The sequence below is a fragment of the Lasioglossum baleicum genome, chromosome 10, assembly GCF_051020765.1.
Source record: "Lasioglossum baleicum chromosome 10, iyLasBale1, whole genome shotgun sequence".
Taxonomy (NCBI): Eukaryota; Metazoa; Arthropoda; class Insecta; order Hymenoptera; family Halictidae; genus Lasioglossum; species Lasioglossum baleicum.
In genome coordinates, this window is record NC_134938.1 from 8,152,135 (window position 1) to 8,180,041 (window position 27,907).

Here is a 27,907-nt window from a genome sequence, read left to right on the forward strand (position 1 = left end):
CTCGCTAGGGATTGTTAGTTAGGATAGTTCTGTGTGGGAGGTCGTCCATAAAAATTACCACGTACAGGGAAAAGAGAGTGTGGAATTGAGAACTTGGTTTCAGTTGAACATCACCTTTAATAAATACGTATTTATTTACATGTACATACACGGTAATGTAACTTATTTTGTTTTCGGATTTAGTCCGTCGTCCTAGAATGTCCGAGGTGAATACAGCAATCGTAACGGGCTGATAATTATAATGCACTTTATTTCGGATAATTACGCTTCATTTATTTAAAATCAGACCGCAACAAGTACTTAATAATGAAGTTTAAAACTTCGTTCAAACACCGCGGAATCCGGGCGTCTAAATACGTCTTAGGCCGCGCTCACAGTGGCTCCGATATCGGCCGATTTGGCTGACGTCCGACATCGGAGCCACTGTGAGCGCAGCCTTATTTTTGAAGAAATTTTGGCCTGTGCAGAGAAAGAGAGAGATCAGAAATGTAAATTGATGTACGTTGTGTTATCCTTGTCTGGCATTTATTATTCTTGTCCACAGTTAATTCTTCGTTTATTGACCTTTCCCCGCTGAATGTCGTCATGTGAGGACCACGTGTATATTATCAATACTATGTTGTAAGAAGTCGTTTATTTGTGTTGAGAAGACTAATCCCTATACACCGTTGCTTTAATGGTTGGTAGTAATGAGCATTTTCATCCATACATTCTCGCATCCTGTATATGGATGTTTTCGTAACGGCGGTACTGCAGATTAATGAATGAGGGGAGATGATTGATTAACTTTGTTTGCGAGATTTTCAATTTTTATGAAAAAATTTATTCGATGGGTTATTCGGTCATGAACTCATGGGTGGATTACGGTACCTTCTGTTATGATTTGTATACAATACTACCATACATTAATAGAGTACTATGCAATACCGAAGGGAGGAATTATAATGTACAGAAATATAATCGCTTTTATTGAACTGACTTTTAATAATCCCATCTATGGTTTCCCAAAGGGATCTTCAGCATTTTCGTAGATCGTTGTTTTATTTCTTTAGTCGATCCATCTTTCTAAGATTATAAATTTAAACGCACAAAGAAGGTACAGACTAGCCTAAATAGTTGTTAAAACCTGTAAATTAAATATTGAACTCGAAAAATGAAATTGGAGCTTACAAATATATACGTACAGTGAAATTTATTATGCTTATCGTAAAAAAATAGACTGTTCCATTCGAAAAATACTGTGAAACATAAAAAATCTGAGAATGTTGTTTTCAACGTGGGAAAACACTATTTAGGGATAAAATGAATTTTCATTTTAGTACTGCTTGCCATAATCGACGCTAAGAATGTAGTTTTCAACGTGGGAAAACGCTATTAAGGAGTAAAATGAATTTATATTTTAACTACTGCTTCTCCCACAATCGACGCAGAACATTTTTATTTTACACAAAGATCCCCACAATATCAATTTTCTTTACTCTTCGACGACATTTTTGGGGATAAGGACGTTTTAATCATCGTAACAGTTGTACGGGTGAAATAATAAAAATGACATTATTTACTTCAAGATATATATTCTACCAATATAACTTTCAACGCCTCTAAAATATTCAATTACGTTACAAACAGTTTCTCGCTGTTAAAAAACCACGTATTTCGACTCGCGTCAATTTTCCGCAGGGGTGGGGCGTGTATTCAACCCCGCGTGAGCCAGGGACCTCTACCAGGAATCCGAATAAATTCCGACAATCCCTCCGGTAACCTTGCGGAATCGTAATTTCCCGGTCGCGACCTCACCGACGGTACAACAAAAGTCTTCGAACATGGAACAATGCTACATCCGTCGATCGTAAACGTAGCAACCCTCTTTACCCCCAAGCGATGAGAATTTCTCGTATCGGGGCGGTGGTTGGTTGGTTCGTATTGAAGTTCACGGCACCACTGTTGTGGCGACTTGTGGCGCCGTCAGGGGACGACGCCTCGAAGTCTCTCAGCGATGTTCGAGCAGTAGTAGCAGCACGTAGGACGACTCGCCTCTTCAGCGTACTGTTCGAAGCGTGTAGCACGCCGTCGTGCGCGAGAGACGTGCACCCTCGTGCAGTTAGTTGCGTGCTTGAAATACAACGAGACCGAAAGAGATAGAAATACAGTGGTTATAAATCAAGAATAAATCTAGTGAATCTGTCCAGTTTCTCGATAGTTGATCGAGATTTAAACGTCGTTCCCCGTGTTTTCCGGGTTTGTGTGTCGTGCTTGTGTCGCGCGCGATGATTCTGGTGACAGTGATGCTGACAGTGGCGATGGGAAACGAAGAACGCCGGTGCCGATGGTCCACGGGTTCGGAGACGAGGAACGGTGGACGCCCAGCGCTCACCGGCTGATCGTTCTCACCCCGGAAAAGTGGGCAAGTGTGTCGCGATAGAACAGCCTTGTCTGCATCCCACCGTTCCTGTCAGCGACGACGAAGACCACCAAGAGAAAACGAAGAATCCACGACGACATTGCCTATACACGCTTCCTTCGTTCTCGCATGCCACGTTCTACGTGTCTCTCGAAGGAAGGAAGCAGCATCCCTCGTCAAACGATCGATCGCACCCGTTTCGAACGTTTTTACGTGCGTCGACCAAGAGCGTGCAGTGGCTCGTCGTAAAATCCGCGTGAAACGGCCTCGATATGCTCTCCCGTCAACGACGACGATCGTTATAACGACGTCGCCCTCGTCGACGACGCCGCCGTCGCTTCGACCGCCTCTCTAGACCCTTTGCAACCGCTGCGAAAACACAACGAGGTAATCCGATTCATTTTCGAAAAGGAAACGAAGGTCGTCTCTCGGTTGTGTACATTGTGTGCGTGTAACAGAGGGTGTATGTGTACAGTGTCATGTCCGTGTACGTGCCCCCCGTGCGTGCGCGTTAAACCGTCGATCGGACGAAATTAGGGAACGATTTTGATAAGAGAAAATCAAACGTGTTACGTGTCGATGACACCTTTAGTTATCCGTCGGTGGGACGAAATCGGGGAACGATTTTGATAAGAGAAGCTCGAACGTGTTACATGTCGATGACACCTTTAGTCATTCGTCGGTGGGACGAAATTAGGGAACGAATTTTGATAAGAGAAGTTCAAACGTGTGTTACATGTCGATGACACCTTTAGTTATTCGTCGGTGGGACGAAATTAGGGAACGAATTTTGATAAGAGAAGAAACGTGTTACATGTCGATGACTCCTTTAGTTATTGGTCGATGCCGGTAATCGGTTTTCAACGATCTACTAGAAGTTTTATAAATAATAGGGTTTGTTCACACGTTGCGTGTGTCGCGGCGTGTACCTGTCGAAAAGGGAAAGCAAGAGAGAGGAACATCGTAATGTATCAACCGCCAAGGTTTACTTGTTATGATCGTAAGCACATTGACGCGGTGTGTGGACGGTTCTTTTCACTGCGTCTTTCTTTTGTACGCGCGTCAATAGGGTGAGACATCTCTCGTAAATAACGTCCGTTCGGTCGTGCCTTTGCGCGTTCCGTTGTATGTATAGTCGCGCATTTAGAACGCGGTCAGTCCCGCGTTATTAAATTCTACGCGAACGAGGTTAGTTTTCCATCTATATTAGCATTTTATCGATGCTGTAATGCGAGAGAGAGGGAGAGAGAGAGGAACGGGTGGAACGAACGTTCACCAATGCCTCCGAGCAACTCCGACGCCGGGAACGTCGCCCATTCAGTAATTTTCTAAGCGAATGTAAACCCAGACGCAAATTACCTGCCGGCGTAAACGAATGAAACTCGCTGTATCGTTCATTACGTGCCGTTCGAAGCGTAATAGTCGTCGAAGTCGACCGGTACGGAAATATCCGGTGCGAGGTTAGAAGAATAACTGACTTAGATTTACAAAATACACGTTTGACATTTTCATTACAGGCACAGATCAAAAATTTAGAAATCGTAACCTTTACTTTTTTTTCCTCCGCAATCGCGACCGATAACAATTAAAACAAACTAATAAACTATTCGGTTGGCAAATAAGTTCGTTCGGTTTTTTACATTGGAGTAAGTCACAAAAACCGAACGAACTTATTTGCCAACCCGATAGTAAACTAACAAACTAATCCTAACGTCTGAAAAAAACTGAAGCTATTGGGTCCAATTTTTAAAAAGTTATTCGTTTTGAAAATGTGTACGAATACTTTATACATATTAGTATTAGCCTAGTAAAGATATTACGAGAAAAAATTTGTTAAAAATTGTCTACCTGGTTGGTGCAATACTGGTAGAGAATTTTTATTTTGCAAAAAGATTCGCTGTCTAATGATTAGATTCAATCGACGTTCGATTCAGGTCAACTGATAAGTTGTTTTCACGAACGACGACGATGGATCGGTAAACATTTCATCAACTAGTGGCGCATTGTCTTAGAACCGTTAATTATTGCGGATTTTAAGAATTCCACTCTCTCTCTCTCTCTCTCTCTCTCTCTCTCTCTCTTTAGGAGACCATTATCGCAACGGTGATAGCGAAGTGGAACGCCGTAAGCGTCGAAGACGTCACGCAAAATAAATACATTCTGCTGCGCTGTTAACTGGTCTTGCGATAATAGATTGCTAACGCTACAACCAAATTCAGAAACTGTTGCTAGACTGCGGATCTTACGCGAACTCTGTTTCATTTGTTTTATAATGACCTAGGAACTAATTCGATTTAGCAAATTAAACGATTGTTATGGCAAGCTTTAGGGGTGGGCAGGTACCCTAGGTTCGGGTCGAGTCGCGTCCCGAAAATTCGAGAGACTCCGATACCCGCGGAGTTTGGGAACCAGAAGTCGAAGTCGGGTCGGCTAGTGCTCGGAAACCCGAAAATCTATGATATCAAAAGTATCTGGTACACATGCTCCCTTATAAAAATGACGGGATTGATATTATTTAGACTTTGTGCAGCTTCTATTGCAATATGTGCTCCACTAAAGACATCTGTACAATCATTTCTAAAGAAATTATTTTTATTATATCAATAATTTTCGTTCATTTTGACCGGTGATGGTAGGTTTAGTGTTAATATGATAAAATATACAGGGCGAACGAATCGTGACCAGTAGAGATTACTCTGTTATTAGCAATCCGATCGAAAATGTTTCACGTGACTAGAGCAAATTTTTTGTAAAAAAAGAAAATAAAAAGGCAACTTCTTGCAATTCTTTTATCTTATGATGCTTACCGAATTAGCCGTGAAATCCTCTGACAAATAGGCGTAAGAAAATTATAGATGTATTTGTAAAAAATTGAAGGTGACCATAAAAAATCATGAAAAAACGAATTTATGAAGAATTTTCTATAATTACGTGAAAGCTCTCGTGCAGCGATGCTATATCTGATAAAAACATGTTCGATCGGACTGTTAATAACAGAGTAATCTCTACTGATTACGATTCGTGATTCACTTTGTATACAATGACTCGCGTTCATATTCGGATACTATTAAAAAGATGATAATGATTTTTTTTTAGTTAAAAAATAGTCTGAATTACAAAGAAAATGCTAAAAGTTGTTGTTTACAATATATTGAGAACTTGAAGTGGAATATTAAAAAAGTTATCGTCTTGTTAACCCTTTATTCAAACCACTTATTCAAAATATTAGTTGCATTATTAAATTTGTATTCAATAAATTACTAAACGTATTTAATACTTTAATAAACCACTCAAAGTATTGTACGAGGTATTATGTACATCAGTTTTACATTGATAAAATTAAGAAAAGCATATAGAATTATACATATAATGAATCTATCAGTCATGAATCTGTCAGTCTATATGAATAATATAAATTCCGGGTACCCGCCCACCACTAACAAGCATAGAACAAAGACGTCATAAATGTTTGCTACTATACATGCTTTCTCGTATCGTAAAATTGTGCACATACTGTGTAAACTATCGTGAACGCATAAAAATCCGCAGTCCGTCCGAGCGTGGAATTTTAAACGATAACAAGTCCTTTTTTCCGAACGTACTGGGTGAGGCCACGCAAACAGGGACGTAGGGTTTTTCCATGAAACTGAGAAAGCCGACGCAGATTTATTTGCACATATACGCAACTGCGAAGATTTAACACTAAACCTACCGCGAGGGGTCAAGACCCATTTTAGATTTTTTATTTGACAATTATTGAAATTGTAAAGGTGTTCTCATGGGAATTTATTGAATATATTTCTTGACTCCAGTATATATTATAGTAAAAATCGCGGTTCGTATAATAATGAACGCGTACGCATTTAATTCGGGCAGATAAGGCGAGGCCCATGATCAGTATTCTGCGAAACACTTTACTTGCGACCTATTCTTTGTGTCGAATATCGATCTGCTAAGAGATTTATGGTAATTCCGAATTCTCCGAACCGAATGTGTCATCGTTCGTAAATATACGTTTATTTTTTCGGTGAACAGTGATCTTTCCATGAACTTCTATGCAGATATTGCAGAGTCACCTCTGCGCCGGTCACCGGTGACCGACGTGTAACATGCAATTTTACATGCTTTCGCATAATTGCAACTATTTTTAATAATGTCAGACAACGAGCAAAGTGCAGTACCGTTTTGTGAATTACTCGGCTTACTAATTAACTATAAAGTTTAGATTATAACTAAACAAGTAATCGAATGAAGATTATTAGACTGCGGACCTTTATGCAAAATAAAAATTGTCTGCATCGATTGCAAGGAATAGAAACTAAATTCAATGTTGTTTCTTCTCTTAATGATTTTAACACATTACCGACCGATGATTATTGCATAATTTTAAAAATCCATGGTACATGGTTAAACAGTTTTTAATGGAACCTTCAATAGCAACAGCAATGTTCATTGTGCACTAACAAGTAACTCTCAATAACGTCATCTAATAGTTTCATTTAAGATTGCAATATAAAAGAAAATTTCTATGCTTTCTTTTGGTACAGTACAATTATTGAAAATCCTATTAATAGGCTTCTGGTTGGTAAAGTGTTAATAGAGGAGAAATCATATATTGACATCTTCAATTTTTAAAATTTTCCAACTGTTTTGAATGTTATCTACTCAATTTTTCTATAAATGCATAAAGATCCGTAGTCTGAACCGACAACCGTAAAACAATGATAACTAAAATTTAAAAACACTCGGAGCAGATAAAGTGGAAATCAGGCTGACGACATCGCGGGAACAATTAGATTGAAAATGCAGGATAGACATTTTTTCATAAAACGCACCGTTTTCGAGCTAATTGAGTTTGAATATTGGCCGAGTGCACGTGCACTCGAGTGCGTTACTACCAGCAGCGTCAAGAAGCGCCCCCCTTATCCATGGTGCTCTTTGAGCGTTGGAAAGAGCGCTTGAGTGCACGTGCACTAGACCAATATTTAAATTTAATTGTCTCGTGAACGAAGCTTCTTCCGAACATATTTTGTATTAAACTTTTCCCCCGTTTCTCTTCGTGGAATGATCGCTCTTCGATTCGCGTCGATTGATACCAGAATTTTATTAAATAATTCAATCAACCCCCGCATATGCAGCTAAAACACACGAACAATGGTAAAGCGTTCGATGTTGGTGATTTTTTTAGAAGCACCTAAAAAATTCACTCGACCATATTTGCATGAAAACAATCAATTATTTCTGTTAGTCCATTCTTAATTAAGTATTTGAAGGACCGGTTATCGGACACGAAACAACCTTTTTCGAAATGAATAAAAATAACGAAGTATTCCTAGTATCGCTCTATTTTTTAAAATAAAATTGAGGTTTCAGATTTTACTATATCATCGTACAATTTTTGAAATTTTTGAAATTCACCACTCGTGAAACTTGTTGATGATCATTGATTGATTAACAAATTTCTTGCTTCCGGAAAATGGGACCAAAACTTTGTTAATACTTCTTTTGCTTTTTAACAAATCGCCCAGGAAAATTTGACGGTATAGAGAAAAGGTTGATAATCGATTGTTTATCACAAATAATGCCTTCAAATTGATAAAAAACTTCCAAGATCTAACTCCTTCGAGTTCTATCTGTTTCTTGGACAGATTTTTAAAGAAATCTCTAAAAGTCTGTATTTCATTAAAATCAGGAATATTTGTTTATCCCAGTTAAGCTATCGATTTGTTTAGCGACGAGTACGCGCACTAGAGAATCGTAGAACGACCGTCACCAATTACAAACGATATTGAAGGAAAGCGAACTTCTAATTGAGAATGCAATTGCCGGCGGATTGCAATGCGCAAGTTGTTCCGCGAACGTGTCAGGGCGCACGGGTTTCGATTTATCAAATTTAACACGGTGTGCTGCGATTGCGTGAACGATGCGTATTGGCACAAACAGTGTGTCATGTGACCCTTATTTTACCTCTAGAATCATAAAGAATTCACCGACTTCCGACTGCAGTGGCATAGTCGTGTGATATATCGGTGGCATGCGCTACGAAACGTGTTCCGAAGGATTTTTACAGGGAGGACCTGTCCGCGTTTGTACGTCTTCCACTCGTTTCCGGTTTCAAGACTCACTAAACTCGTAACACGATACATCCAATGTTTCTCGTGCGTATTAAATTCCATTGGGAACGTTCGATGTTGACCGGATCAATTTTTCTCTGCGATATTTACCACGATTTCGATAATAATCAAACGTGTTATGATTCCTGCGACATTATTTCGTTCATATTTACAGAAACGGTGCTGCCACCGATGTTCATAATTCTTTAATATAAATATTATAATCAGACAGCGGTTTTTAATGCAAAATACAAATTTTCTACCTGAGCTGCAACTAACTGGAGTGACGTAGAAATTTATTTTCTTCGTTAATGTGTTTAATAGGTTGAAAATAATGTAACAGTGTTTTTAAATTCTTTTGATACTGTTTGAAATTAATACCTACTGATTTTTGTCATAAATACGTAAGATTACTATATTCTAATTAACAATTTTCTATTATGTTCGAAAGGCATTATAAATTCGCTCTTTCAATTCATAGATTCAACTATAGTTATTTAATTTATTTCTACATTTTGGTTGTCCACGCTTGAGTTGATAAAAAACAATCTAGTGGTAGGGTGTACTTTTGGGAGGGTCAGACTTGATAAAATATTTTTAAAATGATTTAATTAATTATTTTGATCATTTTCATAATCATTAGAGAATCTTGGTTGAATGTACTACCTCGTAGAAATTATAAATAAATTTGAATTCCGTCATTCTCGTATAGAGAAAACAGGCTAGCATAATCCGGAACACCGTGATCAGATCTCTCTAAGTTTCCTTTACAATATACTCGAGTATAAATGTCCATCGGCAATTAATAGCACGGTGCTGAATTGTTAATCGCTGCCACGTGACCCGGCTTAGGTATCGTCTGACAGACCATGTCGCATGAAAGTGGCATTGAATGAAGTCTATAAACGAAAATCGCGTTTCTTAAAGATCTTTCACTTTCACCCCGTCTGAACGCTTCGGCACAGTACCGCGGATTTATTTTCCGTTTGCGATAAAATTCGATTTATTCACACGCATCTGTGATTTAGTTGCCAGCACAGGTGGTTAACTCAACAGCGTTAGGCGAGCAGATAACTCCGGTGGATTTTCTAAATAAATTTCTTGACATGTGTGTGTGATCACGCAAAATTGCACTTCTTTTCTAAAGTTAGAAAACCCAACGACTAAATCCAGAGATTAAGCGACTTGTCTGCGTGCACAATTCACCTTAGAAAGTCTGCGTGTAAAGATTAGGCAGTTCGCTTTTATCATTTCTTTAAAAAATGTCTCCGCTAAAGTAAGAACTACCTGGAGAACGTGCAATAGTTTTTTGAATGTTCTAAATCGCAGTATAATATTATTTTGTAAACCTAAACCTACCACTGCCGGTCAAATGACCGGTCTTACATTTTTAATTTAATAATTATTGAAATTATGACGTTGCTTACATAGGAAATGATTCGATAAATTTCTTTATCCAAGCACATATTGCAATAAAAATTGCACGAAATCTAAATATATAGAGTCTTGTCATTTTTATCAGCTAAAACAAATGACTGGTTTTATATTTTCCAATTATCGAAATTATAAAAATCCATTTATGGAAAATAATGGAATAAATTTCCTTGTCCAAGCATCTATTATATTGTAAATTACAGACAGTCTCAATAAATTTAGTTTTGCCATTTTTCTAAGGCAATATTTACCAGATACTTTTAATGCTTGGTAGGTTTAGTGTTAGAGAATCGCGAAGCTGCCTCGAGTTCTAATTTCAACAGGAATCTATTCCGCAAAACTTGAAATATCGGCGCGAAGGTTAACGGGCAATCTGTGACGAATATTTCTACGTTACACTTTAACGAGCCCACATAAACGTCCGCAGTCTAGCGCACGTTAACAAAGGGAACAGCGATTCGAACGTCGGATAACCAGAGCGATGCAATTAAGAGGACGTTTCTCGTTTGTATTGATAACCGAAATGACTGGATTAGTGCCAAGCATCGGTTTTAAGGCCGGCGTCGTCAGGGTAAACGTAAAAAGTTCGCGGGCCAGGGTTTCGCCGTATCCTAGAGATGGATCTTTAACGCGGCTGTCTCTTCGTATTGAAACTTGAATTATTATAACGTTCGTATACGTTCTGGTGAAGTACAACCCGGTGGATAAGACGCGTTATGTATTGATTCTTCTTGATACGAGCGCACCACAACGATAAATTCAATTTTTTTCCCCGTCTTTTTTCTCTCGATCGTTGCGCGCGACCGAGAAATATCGCGCGGAGAAGGAATTGAATCGGTTTTGCGCGACCGTTTTGTTTTTCCTGTAATAGATTTACGCGTGCCGGCACGCGGCGGTGATTTCGCAGTTTTCACCGGAAAAACGCCTTCCCCACACTTCTCGAGCTTCAGAATTTTTTGAAACGTTTTCCGTGAGTCAGCTCATTGAATTTGAAAATTGTATATTTTTCCTTTCGAATAGATCGGGTGTAGAATAATCTTTTTTCTTAGTGTTGTTCGTTCTATTTTAAGATTTAAAATTTGTGCCCCCCATAAGTTAATTTTAAAAATCTGGAATTTTTAGAATTTGCCCTCCTTCAGCCCAACGAATTTGAAAATTGTATATTTTTCTTTTCGAAGAGATCCGGTGTAGAATAATATTATTTCTTAGCTTTGTTCTCTCTATTTTAAGATCTAAAATTTTAAAATTTGTATCCCCCATAAGTTATTTTTAAAAATCTCGAATTTTTAGAATTTGCCCTCCGAGATTCAGCCCAACGAATTTGAAAATTGTATATTTTTCCTTTCGAAGAGATCCGGTGTAGAATAATGTTATTTCGTAGCGTTGTTCGCTCTATTTTAAGATTTACAATTTTTAAATTTGTGCTCCCATAAGTTAATTTTGAAAATCTTGAATGTTTAGAATTTACCTCATAAAAATTAAATTTCAAAACGATGAAAATTTCTATAGGTCTCTTTTCCTTTTTATTCTACCCCAATCAAGTAGCTTATGGGAAAACCTAGTTTGAACATATTTCTTTGCTTGGAAATTTATAATTCCACCTATTTTGTAGAAACGGCACAGTATGTGTCGGTCCCCAGGGACTGACATACCATTTAACGTGTTAATCGAAGAGGTCTGCGCATAGCTGTATAGCCGAGGTTCGCCCTATCCGGACAAGTATTCTCGAGCAGCCCGGATTGTTTCGTAATGGAGGAAAGGGCGTGGAAAGGACAGAGCCTCGCCGGGTATTCCCCATTATCATCGAGACGACCGGCCGCAATTCCGAGGAAATTACAAGCGGCGCGCGCGCGTGTGAACGAGTGAGAAAGTAAATTGCAGAACGGTCTTATTTTAAACGCGTGCCCGCGTCAGAACACTTAGCAGACCCTTGGTTAGCCGAACATTGTTGTTGACTCGGACTCGAATGTTATCCCGTAGACATCGCGCACGCTGCGTCACGCTGTTCTCCAAATGACCGCGGAAACCTCTAAAATATTTAATGAAACGTAGAACCTACGTGTAACAAGCGTATCACGCCACCCCTTCTACGTCTTCTCTTTCTTTTTCTTCGTTTTTTCCTCCTCTTTTAAACACACCAAGCCGTTTTACACCGTGTTAATAATAGATCAGTCTTTCATCTACGGCTGAAAATAAAGTTCGAACCAGTTCGAATATTTTTTGCTCGAGCTGTTTGAACCGAGAACTTGTAAATATTAGGCTCTGCGGTGAACACACAAGCATTGTTGAGTCTTTCTGTGAAAGATCGGTTCTGCTGTTTTTAACGCGAAAGAGTATTTGTTACTAATACAACGCGCGTATGGTAGAAAAGCTGAGCTCTGTGCTTTGGATCAAAGTAATCTTAGTTAATGAGTTTCCCAGAGTTTCTCACAGTGATTATTTTTAGATCCTATTAACTCGGATGTATTTCACGAGAATCTTGTAGAATGAAAGTTCATTTTTTAAGGTTCACAAAGAATGTTGTTACTCGAATATAATTGATGCGGTAGTCCACGTGTTAATCTTTTGCGGATGGATTTCATTTATAAAACTTATTTGTCATTTAAAAGCTGGAACCTGCAATTAACCCTTTAACCGCGGGTGTGGTTTATAAACCACGTACTAAAATTATAGCCAGAGGCGAGTGTGCTATACAGTTAGGAGCAAAACTGATCACACACTTTAAATCAGAATAACTTTTTTGTGAATAGATCAAAGGACTTCAATTTCTCTGTAAGGCTATAGGAATTAGTTTAGTAAATGACGTCTGAAACATATGTTGAAAAAATGCATTTGGGTCGTGATTGTGAAAAACAATAGTAAAAATTGAGTTTTACAACTTTTTTAGCTGAGCCAACAACGAAAATTTAAAAGATGTGTTTGGTCAATTCGTATAAATTATATACGTTCTGAAAATTTCATTGCATTTGGTTAATTGGTTTACGAGTTTTATACGATCAAAAATGGTAATAAAGTAAGAATATTATTTTTTGGTTTAAAGTTGTTCTGTTTGGATTTAAAAGAAATTTATTCCCCAGCGCCGGGGTATATTGTGTGCTTCCATAAATTCTTATCATAGTAATCTCATGTCTGCCCTCAACGCTAAAGAACTTGCGAAACTTTGATTTTTGGTAACTAAGTAGATCGACAAGTTTGATAGGAATTCGTAACAACGTAATACGCCGCCGAGGTAGTGAGAGAAAGTTTAAAAATGTCCGAGCGAGTATTTTAAACTGATAACGCGAAACTGCATGATAAGAATTCTAATGCTCGAATATGGTTAGAAATATATGGACGTAGATATACAATACATACGTTCAACAATTAGAAGGTAACATTGGATATAATAGTCGATTAAACATTCCGCGATAAATTTCGCGCCTCACTACCTACAAAACATTCACACATTCTTAAAACTGTCGAACAAAGCAGTTTACAAAACAAATTGCTATTTTCATAGATTATCTTAAAGAAACTAGAGTAAGGGGAAAATTACTGCGATCGATTGCTAGACTCTATAACCCAATTTTCTTCGAGTCCGCGCACGCCGACGTGAAAAGGAATTGAAAATTATGTAATGTGACTGAAATCGAGAGAACTATAGAACCAAATTGAAAGAAAGAGGTGGAACAACGAAGAGTTACGCTAAATACGATCAACTAAGTTATATGTAACTTGATCCACTAAAATAACTAATCACTAGACTGCGGATTTTACGAATTTATGATAAAAATGAAGAAACGTCGTATTTTGAAATAATTCAAATTAAGAGAAATTAATTTTTGTGTAAGTCCCATATATCTTCTTTTCTAATCCATCATTATGTGGTCATTAGCGACCACAAGAATTAAATTAATTAGATTAATTAAACGCAGTTATACGTACATTATGGGGAGATCAGTTTACAGTTGTTACAGCCATAATTACAGGGTGTGGTAAATATTTGTGGATTTTAGAGATAGAGAGGACAACTTGGGTGATGTTCTCATCAATATTAAGGCAAAAAATTCTTTCGCGGAAATATAGCTCATTACAAAAGACCTAATTAAAACAAAGCGATTAAATTTTCAGACCAGATTGGCCCAGAAAAATCTAGAGCCAATAGATCCGGGGGTAGATCTTTAAAATAAAGTGCATAGGTTTCGATAAAAAAGTTTCAGTGTGGTTGTAAATTCTTCCACGATGATTCTCCAAGGGTTTCTTAATAACATTCAGTAAAGAGATGATAAAGACATAATTAAAAAAGAGTGACATTTTATTAGAAATATCCGCTACAGCTCGACCTAATATTTTACAAATTTCGTTGTGACAAACGTGAAAAAAGCTGTGGTCGAGGGGTTGAAAACGTTCGTCGAGGCTTACATCGGTAAAAGAATGAGTTTAGAGATAATACACTTGTCCTGGTGCTGTGAATAGGATAGAAGACAATGAAAGTTCCTGAACCGATCAGTTCGCTTCAATGAAAACCGTCCGGGATTGGTGTGTCACGCGTTTCGCGGCTGATTCGTGGTGTTCGGTCCCGTAAGCCAGCGGGTCTCAAAGGGCAAGAATCATTCAAGCATTTTTTTTCGCATCGGTAAATAAAATTTTCCCCGGAATTGGTTTTTCCATAGGCCGACGGATTCCACGTGGGTATACTAGTTGGGACTTGTGAAAATGTAGTATTTTTTTCATAGGGGTTTTACGGGAAATCGAGGTTCAGTATTGGACGAGTGCGCGTGCACTCAGGACACAGTGGAACGCTCTTCGATTCAGCAGCCACGTCGCGCGCCGGTAGTAGTGGTGGTGGTGGTGGATTCCTTTCAACCCATGGGATCCCTGGAGTGACCCGACCGGGTTCCAAGTGCACGTGCACTTGCTCGATATTTAAACTCGATTCTCTCGAAACCAAAGTCCCTCTAGGAAAAAAAATGCCATTTCCTAAAATCGATATATAGCTTTTCATACGATAAATTAATGCGCTGCGTGCAGTCTCCGCACAACACCCCTTTGACGACGGATCCAGGCATAATGATGTCATTAGGACTGCGCACCCAATCTCTAAAATTCCGAACATTTCACTCAATCCTCGCTCGTCCTTCGTGCCAATTTCACACATTTTTTACTGGCATTTAATAAATCGTTCTACGCTTTTATTAGTCGGGAACGACGCGAATAGAGTAGTACGAGGACGAAGTTACTAAATAAATTAATAAAAGAAATTGCTAAAGAAATTACTAAATACCAAATAAAAATTAGGGCCAACAGATTCTCCAACATCTTAATTATTAAGAGAATTGATTCCGAATGGGAAATGTTCGGCATTAGGCAAAATGGTGTCGTTTCGACCAGAAAAATGTCTGTAACATTTCGTTCTCGATATTTTTACATCATTGAGAAATTCCCATATGTAGTAGATGGGTTCTACACTTTGTTTTACTAGTTGTGAACGAACAATTTACTCAATCCTCGCTCGTCCTTCGTGCCAATTTTACACATTTTTTTACTGGCCTTGAATAAATCGTTCCACGCTTTTATTAGTTGGGAACGATGTGAATAGAATAGTACCTGGACGACATTAAGTCCACAAAATAAAAATTAGAGACAATAAATTCTCTAACTTTTGACGTTCTTAATTTTTAAGGGAATTGATTTCAAATGGGAAATGTTCGGCATTAATCATTAGGCGAAATGGAGCCGTTTCAACCGGAAAATTGACGCGACGAAATCGGTGAAAAAGATTATTGCAAGCGAACAAGTTATAGAAGAGCTCGGGGAATGTATATTACATTTTGTTCTCGAAGTTTTCACATCATAGAGACATTAGCATATGTAGTAGATACGTTCCACACTTTGTTTTATTAATTTCACACATTTTTTTACCAACATTAAATCAATTGTTCTACGATTTTATTAGTTGGGAGCGACGCGAAAGAGTAACACATCGACGACATTACTTTTTGTCGTTCTTAATTTTGAAGGAAATTCATTGCGAATGTTCGGCATTAATCATTAGGCGAAATTTCAACCAGGAAATTGGCCCGACTGAATTGATGGACAAGATTATTGCAAACGAACAAGTTCTATCAGAGCTCGGGGAAAGTCTGTCACATTTCGTTCTCGAAGTTTTCACATCATAGAGGCATTACCATACGTAGTAGATGCGTTCCACATTTTGTTCTATTAGTTGCGAGCGACACGTGTAATTCAATTTGAAAGTTCCCTCATTTTAAAAAAGGAATCTGCAAAGTTTATTCCCTCTACCCTCCGATCATTTCACTAACGTGAATTCGATTTAAGATACTGGCGCGAGAGGAGAGAACAGCAACGGGCTGCAGCGAAAAAGAATAAGTCATGCCTGCACAAAGAAGCTCGCGTAAGAGCAATTAATTTTTACAGCGCTTTTTTCCGAGCGATGCTCCGCATGAAGGAATTAGTTCTACGAATTCTACTTTACAGCGTAGAATTATCTTTTTGCTCGTTACGCCGGTACTTTGCACCGTCTTTGACAAGAATGAACATTTTTAAAAGCTAAAGATCCTGTGATGTCAGTACCATTTTCTTTTTTAAACGAGTTAAAGTCTTGACAAATACGAGACGAATAGAAATGTAATTTCACACGACACGCGGTCTTATAATTCAAACATATTATATTTTACGGATCTTGCGCAGCGTTGAGCAGTAAAACAAAAATACCAAACGACTCTTTCGAACAGTCATTGCGACATAAAACTGCACGAAGAATGCGAATATCCAAATTTACCCGAGCCATGTTTGCTTCATTAATCATCGAAACGCTTCCACATTCTATTTTTTTCGACATGTTTCTCCCGATTCTTTCAATCGAAAGTTCTTGTTCGCCGAGTTGAGGAACATCGATTTTAAAATTTCAATACTTAATGAACTGCTCAAGTTACAACCTTCTACTGCGCCGTACACGTTTCCCTGAGAGTTGTTGTTAGCGTCGGTAGAAGTCATAACTTAAAGACTTCAACAAAATGTTGACTATTTTAATCGAACTTACACCATTTCAGGAAAATGGTTCTTTTTTCATTTCTACAACAGTGAAACACAGATTAACACGTTGAAAGATAATTTCATTATCAAGCAACTATTGATTGTTATTAATAGACTGCGGATCTTAATGAATTTATGGCTTATCAAAATGTTCAAGAAAGGCTGGAATATAAAGTTCGATAGAATTTTGTACAATTTTTATTTGTTTTAGATCTACAGAGGTGTTGTTCCCATTAAAAATAGGATTTTATTTTATTCCACTTTTTTAAAATCTGTCTACGAAAATTAGGAAATGCCTGAACATCCGCAGTCTAGTTCTTAATAATGCTGATTCCTGCGTTCGCCTAAGGATTGCTCTAATCCCTTCAAGTTCAAATTTATCATAGTGGGAAGTGTGGGAACTAGATTAAAATTTTGTGTTTTCTCGTGGCGTTTAACGTGTTGTAGAAAAATCACGCTATATAAACGAAATTCTCTCGAAACTGTCCAAAAACTAGAACAAAATTCGTAGAAACCGAGCGGATGACACCACAAAGTACGACCAAGTGCGACAAAGATATGTGTTTTGTCCACGTTTTTCCGAAAATCGAACACTATGCGTCCTCGAGATCACGCGCTCGCGTTCGCGCTCGGATTTCCTGTTCGGTGTGTTCCGTAGCACAAAAATAGTTTCGGTGCATAGAGAGTACGGTTTTCGTAAGCTCCTCGCGATCCGACTGTTTCCGATCGTTATAGTAGGGCTCGTTTAAATATGCCTAAATCTGTTTGGGTAATTACACCTAAATTTGCACGATTCATCCCCACTCTTGCTCCACTAATTACTGCTCTGAGCTCGGCACAAGTTAATCTACTTCACAGAGGCCGCGAGATAATTCAGTCATTTTTGTCTCACCTTCTCCAATGTGGTATTTATCAGTATATTCTTTAGGTATTTGTAATAAAAACGAGTCCGAACACGACATAAATCGGACTAGTTTTACAAACTTAAAAAAAAGATGGCGGGTATAGAATAATATTATTTCTTAGCGTTATATTCATATATTAGGTTGGCAAGAAAGTGATTTCGGTATTTTACGGTGAAGTAAAACCGAATTTTTTTATTCAAACAATAAACTTTTAATTAATAACATATTTTCTTATTTATTCTTTTTGACAAAAGATCATCGAACGAAAGGGAAAACATCTTATTCATTAAAGTTAATTATCTGAATAAAAAAATTGGGCTTTATTTCACCTTAAAATACCGAAATTACTTTCTTGTCAACCCATAAATTATACCATACATAAATTAATTTAAAACATTTTTTAATTTAAGTGTTTGAAAACTTTAAATGACTCCGTAGAGGAAAATCTGGAGCCAATAGACCCGGGGATAGGTCGTTAAAATTTTCTCATTGGTTTTCACAAAAAAATTTTAGTATATTACTAAATTCTTCCACGATGATTCTCCGAGGGTTTCTTAATAACATTCACTAAACAAGTATGATAAAAACAATATTAAGAAAAAGTGATTCAATTTCCAGACTGCTCGCGATTTTTGGCTCACCCTGTATTTGTTCTCTTTCGTTATCTACCGAGATAAGACTCCGTCGAGGCGCTAAGTGGTAGAGGGTAGGGGGGCGAGTGGGTGGTGGAAACGTAGCCGTGTGAATTCCAGAGACATTTAACCGTGGATTACCGTATTTGCCGCGAAAAGCATTTCCGTTGAAGAACATTGCTCATCGGTTGAGAGTCGCTGGCTTACGTAAGAGCCATTATCGCGGTCCGCGTCTTAGGAGATCGGCTAGCTAGCGTCGTGGTAGACGGTGTCTGTCTTGATCTTTACCGGCGTGGATTCCCTGGAAATCTCGGGCCGGAGGAACGTATAGATCGATGTCGAGGTCCGTTCATATTTCGAGGAAGTGCACACCGACGGGTATTTTCGTTCGTAGACGCCCAAAGCGGCTTGCTCGAACGCTGACATCATTCGTGCATGTGGAATCAAGGACGTTGAAGAAAACACCGCGCTCTCGAAGGATGCTGCACGTTCCTCGGCACCACCATCGATCCTCCTGCCACGTTGACAATACCGTTTCCTCGCTGCCAGTCCCGTTTCGCTCCCGTGGAAAATCTTTAGCTAATTATTGTTTGCTCGAGTAACTTGCTAGTTGACTTTTAATATATCCTCTTACCCCTTGACGTATAAGAACGGGCCAGACTCGTGAAAATTCTATTAAATGTTACTAAAAATGAACCTGAACAACACCGACGCAATATGGTCTGGAAACCCGCTTTTTGGGGCTACATAGTTGTTTGTTATTTAGTTTATGTACCTCCAATTTCATAGTTTCGCACTTCAAATGCTACATCTGTGGTTAAAAGCAGAGTTGGGCAAAAATTTTTATTTAAATAACATTTTTACCGAACTCTGGTTGCAAGGAAAAACGCTGCATGTCACAATTTCAAAAAATTTGAGTTTATGCATTAATTAAGCTTTAGAGTACAGGATTTACGTATGTATTTATCGGAAAAAAGATCATGAAAACAAATCCGAAAGGCTAAGAAATTAATGCAATTTATAGAATTAGTATCAAAACTTTAAACGGCAATATCTCGAAAGTGAAAGTATGCGACATGCGGCGTTCTTGCTTATAAGCACAGATATCTGCTCGGAAAGTTATCTGAAAGACCTAATATTGTGAATTTCGAGGTTTCCAAGGGTTCTTATTATGAGAGAAACCAAACATTTGTTGAAATTTCACCTGGACCACTGTGCGTAGATGTGTTAATTCGTTACGACCTGTGTTTCGAAGACCAGTTAAATGTCACAAGCCTGATGCGTCTCGAGTGAGTTCCAAAAACGGGTTGTAGCAAACTATGCCTGAAAGTATGAACTACTAGGAACGTACCCGCATGCTTTTATCTCGACACGCTACAGTAAATTCACCGAATGTTTTGTGTAAACATATAGCGAGCTAGAACCGGGAATGTGGAAAACAAAACACAGGCAATCATGCAAATTGCTTAGCAGCCTAGTTAATCTTGGCAAATTCTCAGAGTCTAGGTAGAAAGGATGTCTAGGAAGTTCGCTGGAATTAATATGTTATGAAGAATTTTACTAAATATTATATTCTATAATTAATAGCAATTGCAATTTACTTGATAATGAATTTCCTTGCACTATAATCCAATTATATTCAGCATTAATCAGTGTTATGAATTATTCTTATAAAGAATATTACCAAATATATTCTATAATTAATAGCAATTATCATTTACTTGATAATGAATTTTCTTACACTATAATCCAGTTAATTTCAACATTAATCAGTGTTATGAATTATTTTCATAAAGAATATTACCAAATATATTCTATAATTAATAGCAATGATCATTTACTTGATAATGAATTTCCTTGCACTATAATCCAATTATATTCAGCATTAATCAGTGTTATGAAATATTTTTATAAAGAATACTACCAAATATATTCTATAATTAATAGCAATTGTCATTTACTTGATAATGAATTTCCTTGCACTATAATCCAGTTAGTTTCAGCATTAATTAGTGTTATGAATTATATTTATAAAGAATATTACCAAATATATTCTATAATTGATAGCAATTGTCATTTACTTGATAATGAATTTCCTTAGACTATAATCCAGTTAGTTTCAACATTAATCAATGGATATTCAGTGGTATTAATTTGAGGACAAGTGGTATTAATTGATTGAACGATTCTTGAAAATGAATTATAAACCTTCGAGAACGTCGATCGTGTTCCACTTTGGTGATTATACTTGATCTTATCGCAATATCCACCGCTAATGAACGTGTTACCCGAGTAGCCTTGCGGAGGGTGTACAATAAATGGCGAAAGCTGGGAGCGACATAATTTAGGACACAAAAGGGTCAAACCCCGCGATCATATTGGAGAGGAACATTTAGTTTAGCTCAAGGCACCGAAGTAAACACTTCATCTCTGCAAGTAAGCGCCTCCATTGGGTCAACAAAGTTGTTGATATTTTACCGCGTAGGAAACGAGCTCTGGGACTCGCAGCAGTTACCAAGTAGCAGCAGCTGTTTCTATAAGTTCTTTTGATCTCACAGGTTCGCGTTAGGTCGCGACCTGTATCGAGATTTTCTGTCTCGAAGAAGTCACGAAGAAATTTCTTTCCTTCTTGGAAAATTTCTTCAATTCCCTCGCAGGATGTCTCGTCCACGAGACCTTTCACCCTGTGATATAATACACACACACATACGCACACGATCCTATTAACACTGTTCCGGGGTACGCGGTGCTCCAACACTACCGCTAATGAATAACACAACCACTTCGAACAAATTTACACGTGCTACTGGTTAAACCTTCGCTCTTAGAGGATCGGGAGGCATAACTAATAAGACGTTGTCAGAAATATTTCTCAGTTATGCGCGGAATTGCGGTAACTCGGCACAATATGCAATGTGCATGTAAAAAGAACAACTTTGTTATCGTAATGATTTATTTTAGAGATAGAGTCTTTAGTAACTATGAATCTTGGAAATGAATTCCAAGAATTCCGAGGCTCCTGGAGTCGCCAAGATATTTCTTGATGACTATGCAATTTTCAATTTTTCAAGGCAATTCTTAGGAAAGTGTTACCAAATAAAATTCTATTATCATTGACAATAACATTTGTAGATCCAAAATTAATTAAAATCATACTAAATTTTGTCGAGTTTAATACTCCGGCATTTTTTGAACATTTTTAGAAGCAATAAATAAAAATGTGCATCACTTATAAGAAACGGGGGCCAAGTAAGCAGATTTTTCTTTCTTTAATAATTTCAGTGGGTTGAAAATAATACATTGATGTTTCGTTCTTGTAAGTTTGAAATTAAAACATAAAACCGTGTCCACTAAAAACATTTTATTTAATACACACATAAAATCCAGCGTGTAAACCATAATGGAAAAATGTCGACATTTTACTCATAGTCGTTTTTTTACTATCGGGATAAAATCCCGTGAAAAATAAACCGCGTCAATGTGAACAAAGCGGGTTGGAAAAACCGTGAAAACTGCGAATAAAACGTGTTAAAATAGGTACGTATTAGGTGAAAATAATATAAAAATGTACTCGCGACTCGTTGTAAGTGCGCTGAGCCGTGATTAATAAAATTAAGAAGCTACTTGCAGTCTTTTTGACAAAAAAGAGTTGCTTTTAATGAATGAGAGAGCTTATTTGCATCACAGCCCAATAATTCTGAATCGTGTAAAAAGAGACGCAGATGTACAAACCAAAGTGCTCCGAGTGTTTGGTTCACACCGATAATTAAGGACTCAATTAAATTAAATCCATCACTTTGAAGCAACATATTTGAACTGTTTTATGACAAATGGAGTCGGAGACGTTTAATGGACCCAGTGTAACTATAATTAATGGAGTTGTCGTAGCGTAAAAATATTAGCGGCGAGCCCGTAGACGAACGACGACGTCTCGACGGTCTCGAACGAATTAAATATATCGATCCATGGTAATTGACCGATTTTCCCGCAAGTCATGCAACAAGTACACAATTTATGTGCAGCTGTGCACAAGCTCGTGTTCGCATTTAACGACCGGCGCACGTAAGCCGTGAAATTTGCGGGCAACTTTCGAAATTGGAAAATTTGACAGCACGCTTAACGGGCAGCGCCACCCCGGGGCGCGTGAAAATGAAATGAAAAATTTTCGGAGGACATAGAAATGTCACTTTCAGCTTCAAAAATCTCAATTTATTTTACATTGATATATCTATTAACACATGGCTTTTTTGTGAATGAATCAAAGGATTTCAATTTCTCTGTAAGGCTATAGGAATTAGTTCAGTAAATGACGTCCAAAAATATGTTGAAGAAATGCATTTGGGTCGGGACAGTGAAAAACAATAGTAAAAATTGATTTTTACAACTTTTTTAGTTGGGCCAACAATGAAAATTTGCTGATCTCGTATAAATTATATACGTTCTGAAAATTGCATTGAATTTGGTTAATTGGTTTACGAGTTACAAACGATCAAAAATGGTAAAATTGCAATTTTTCAAGATTTTCGGACTTTTTACCACTTTTGATCGTTTACAACTCGTAAACCAATTAACCAATTTCAATGAAATTTTCGGAGTTCGATTCGGAAATTTTTAGATCATTTACTAAACTAATTCTTTTAGCCTTGCAGAGAGATTGAAGTCGTTTGGTCCATTCACGAAAAAGTTATCCGTTTACTCCGATTACTTCTTCGGACATCTGATTATTGTTTGAAGTATTGTACGCGAAGTACAAAATTCCAGAAAAATATGAAAAGACCGCCTAAGAAAATTTGAAGTCCGGTGGCAACGTCTACAGAGACAATATTCATGAAACGCTTGCAGAACGAAATTACAATCTTCTGCTTGGTTATCTTATTCGAACGAAGTCGCCGGACTAGTGGCACGGTACTTATTAATAAATAATGCACCAATCGCGGATGAATTGCTGCTCGATATGTCCCATTGCAATTTCAAATGCGTCCTTCCATTCCGAATGACCTACTTTATCATTTCTACCTTCATCCGATATTACAATCTGTTTCTACGACAACTATTCGCTGTAGAAATCGAAGTGTCGGATAAGACGGTATCCTGAATCCAAATAAAATATTATATTACATATCTTTTTCCCAAAGCATGACATACATAAATAGTAGAAGTCGTACCGTACAAAGGAATTTTCCTCGCGATAGAAAATCGACAATAGTAAATAATACAGTCGGCGACATTATTAAGTGGACATTTAAAAATCGCATAACATTTTAAAAAGTGCCAATTTGCATACCTAACCCAGATCAATTTCAAAAAAGTTATGCGATTTCTAAGTGTCCTACTTAATATTGCCCCCTCAGTATATAAAATGGCTAACATTTCGGATATTGAAGCTTCGAAGGATTATCCAAAAACCGGAGAGTCACGTTTCCAGCCAGAAGATCGTGCGGTTGGCTCGGATTGACACGTTTCTGGTGCGTGACGTAAACCACGGGTCTCGCGGTTCTTATTTTTAACCGGTCGGCGGTGAAAACGACCGCCTATAAACAGACGTGTCAACAATGCCCGCGTATTTCTTTCAAAACGAAAATAACACGGCGGTATCTCGGCGCTGGTGTTCGTAGTCCCATCGACGGTCGCGCGAGCAAGAGAGTCGCATAATCGCGCGCTAAGAAATCGTTCGCTGGTTTGTCGTTTGTGGGCACGGCACGCGACACTGAATGCTCGGAGATACATCGCGTGACGGAGCCGATTTCTTTTCAGAAACCCCCCTGAACCTCGCGAGATCTGAAATGCTGCAAAGTTTCGTCAAGGTATCGCCTCGGTATCGTCTCGTGACACGATCGCGCCACACGAAGCGCGTTGCCGAAGAGGGTAGCCGCGAGTCGAACGGTCTCTTCGGATCGACGACCTTGAGCCAATTCCATAGACGAAGATCGAGTGGTGAACGGCGACCTTGGACGAAACTGTTGGCGGAAGCTGTCGAGGATCAAGAAGAACGGGACACGTGAAAAGGATACATGGTGTCGCCGGAAGGAAAATGCACGTCGAAGGACGCCGCCTATCGTGGATCAGCGGACACGAAGTCGTAGATCGTCGTCTAACGAAGGTACAGATCACGGGCTAATGCCGTCCTGCACCTGCGATGATTCGCGAGGACGAAGAAGGGGAGGGATCCAGGTGGAAATATGTAAGAGGCGAGGCGGGCATTGTCTCGTCGGCACGGCTCAGGTGCCACGAGGAAGAAGAGGTTGGCCTTATAGAAGGTTTATAGTTTGCGTAGGATAGACGATGAGCGTCGAGGTTGACACGCTGGAACTCGAGGTCTTCGAGGTGAGTCCTCCAATCCTCTCGAGGACGAGACGAACGGAAGTCGGTTGCTCACGGACTCTCTTAGCACACTCGGCTCATTTTCTTGTGCTACCGTCCAATCGCTACGCTCTCGCGGACTCGTAGAGGATCTGTTTGCTCCGCTAATTCACGAATCCGATCGCGTGACTTTTTCTTCGTTGAGTAGAGTCTTCATAAATGATTTTTAAATATTTTTAACGTATTTTCTATGTCACACATTTTAACTCCCGTGTGCTCCTCGGAAATATTGAATGATTTTCTAACTTATTTAAGGGGTAGACTTGTTTCCAGAATTGTAAGGGTGTAAATGGGGATTTTCAGTAGTCGAAAGATCAGTCTAGGCCGCAATCGCTCTCAAAAGTCCTATTTTTATGTTTACAATCCTGGAAACGAGTCTACCCGCTTAAATGAATTTCTTAAATTTTATATACAGTAAATTAATAGAAAATTGGTTTCCAATTTAAAAAGAAAAATTAATATTTGTGATACGGAATTTCAAGATTAAATATGAATGTCATAGTCCACTATCGTTTCCTCTACGAGTCAATGAGGCAGCTTCAATTAACAAGATCGCTATTGTATATTATATTATATTATACATACATCTTCTAGCAAAAGGAGGAAGAAATCACGTTGCAATCTTTTTCCAATAATTCATTGCATAAGCCTCTCCGAATGGAACATGTGAGGGCAGATTTTACAGTAGCGAACCTGTTAACAACTTCTAAATTGCATATCATGTATACGAGTTCGGTACTTGAAATCAGTGTTTGATTTCTATAAACATTTAATGATTTTGATTCGGCCACAAGTTTTACACGGATACAAAACCACTTGATGGTACACAATCGCGTTTCTATCGTTCGTGAAACGAATTTAACGTAAAACGGTGGGCGAATCATGTTCTCTCGAAAAGTTTACACGATGTAATATGTCCATTGAATTTCCGTTCGCTAGCTCTCGTCTGCCGTTTGGCGATTAACGTGGTTTTTACGTGGCCCTCTGTGTGCGCGGAACTTCAAAATTCAACGAGAAATTTTAAACACGATATCCTCCTTTGATGGCTGCCGAAGCCACTGTGAACAGACACGCTGGAAAACGAATTTGCATATCGTAATGAACACGTGGAGCTAATCATCGAATAAATTTCTTTTTATCAAAAAATAACCGGTGGGTAAGTAGTGATCATGCGATAACAACAAAGACTCTCGGTGGTTACAAAGGGTCAAAGCAGGTTACAATGGTTTAGAAGTATTAAAAAACTGTTTTCAGTTAACATTCTGCTACATTCAACGTCAAACACACGAGTCTAACAGAGTCAAAAATATAATTTGCATATCATAACGAACACGTGGATCTAATCATCAAAAAAATCTGTTTTCATAAAAGATTAAACGATCAAAGCAGGTCACATTGGTTTAGAAATACTAAAAAACTGTTTCCAGTCAACATTCCGTCACATTTAACGTTCAATATTACAATTGTTGCGAATAAATAAAAAAATATAAGGGTGTAAAAAAGAGTATCAAAGTTCTGTTCCCATTTGAAATCGTTGGTGAAAGGGTAATAAAGATTGTCCTGGGTGGTAAAAGGATTCGAGGACTATTTTTGTAGACGAAGGAGTCGCGATACAAGTCAACGAGGCCATTTTGGAGCGAAGCTATTCGGATTAGAGAGACCCAAGAAGACCATCGAAGGCTCAAGGGACCATGCAGGTTCTAATCCTCTATACAGACTGTAGAATCCCCATCTCGGAGGACCCTATAGAGACCATTCCAAATTGAAGAAACTTAATAGAAGTTACATCGGACATTGGGGACCCTTGCGCCTCGAAAGTGTCAGCTTATGGTAACTTCGGATTAGATCTGTGCTAGGGTAACCTTCCTCGAGGAGTCAGAGCAGCGATTAGGCTAGCTAGTACGGGGTCTCTTGTCCCGAAGGTTTCTCATTTTTCGAACTTCTTCACGCTTCACATTTTTCACGGCCGGAATTCCAAACTGTGAACAATCGGAAAAAATTCCCCGAATATATTATTCGATACCGGAAATGTGTCAGATTTTTTTCCACATTCTTGGACACGAGAAACTCCTGTGACGATATCAGAAACTCTTCACGACGTTTATTATCGTTGTACTCCATAGTTTCGTATTTTAATGATTTGTGCTGATTAGCTTGTGTAGTCAACCGAGTACCCATTTATTGTATTTCTTTCAACAACTTGTTAATGTTCCTCTAAGAAATAATACAAAATTTCTTGGAATTCTTTACTCGCTAATATATTAATTTATAGTCTTATAATGAGAATTTGTGTAAACATGTTAAATACAGTAATTAATTATCCAAAAAATAGACAAGGTAAAGGGTTGAAAGTTAGTTTGTCCCTTACACGTGGCTGGACTCTTTAGTCTGATCCGAATCCGGACGGAGCAAGCTGCATCTGCTGCTGCACCAAACGCCGCAATAAATAATGTTAGCAGTTTTGAGCCTTGTATAACTAACAGGGATTGGAAGTTTACAGTCCCGTGGTGGCCGGTGTGTATACTCCTAAACTGTGGCATTAAATCTTTGAGTACTTAAGACGGTGGAGATGACCTCGGCTGACTAGCAGCCAGATGAGACTATGAATTTAGACATTCGGATCATAACAGTTGAAAGAAATCTTGTTAGAAATCTTGTTAGGAATTCTGTATTGACCAAAGAATAGAAGCAGGTTGATCCTGGGAGCGTGTGTGCTTGCGATTGTCTCGAAGTGTCGTAGAACGTTTGTATTGAGCTGCTTATGTATATTGACTAGTAGCCGGCGGCGTGTGTGTGCGAACTATGCACAATGTACTTCGCAGCTGTGCCGTTCCACAACGCAACTGAATCGGCAAAACCTGACCAAAAAGTCAAAATTGAAGTTTCGGGAAAACGGTCTAAATTTATATCTGCGAAATGCATCCGAGAAATGTGGAAATACTAATTTGGGTAGAAATGGCACCAAGTTTTCGAGTTACTCATCCGCCACATATCGAATTTATATAACCCGAAAAATATAGGAATACT

General features: G+C 38.3%; 1 protein-coding gene across 10 annotated transcripts in view; it reads left to right on the top strand.

Annotated features, from left to right (window-relative positions):
* Atp8b (ATPase phospholipid transporting 8B) overlaps positions 1-27,907 on the top strand; it is a 113,182-nt gene that overhangs the window by 54,609 nt on the left and 30,666 nt on the right. For 4 of the 10 annotated variants that reach the window (XM_076432058.1, XM_076432063.1, XM_076432062.1 and 1 more), the window contains exon 3: positions 24,275-24,761. The exons of 1 other annotated variant lie outside the window; for it this stretch is intronic. In XM_076432058.1, the coding sequence (XP_076288173.1) occupies positions 24,657-24,761 (105 nt within the window). In that variant the 5' untranslated portion in view covers positions 24,275-24,656. Of the gene's footprint in view, positions 1-438; positions 24,845-27,907 lie in introns of those variants that run through there. 5 more of the 10 variants (XM_076432064.1, XM_076432066.1, XM_076432057.1 and 2 more) reach the window with 4 other exon arrangements.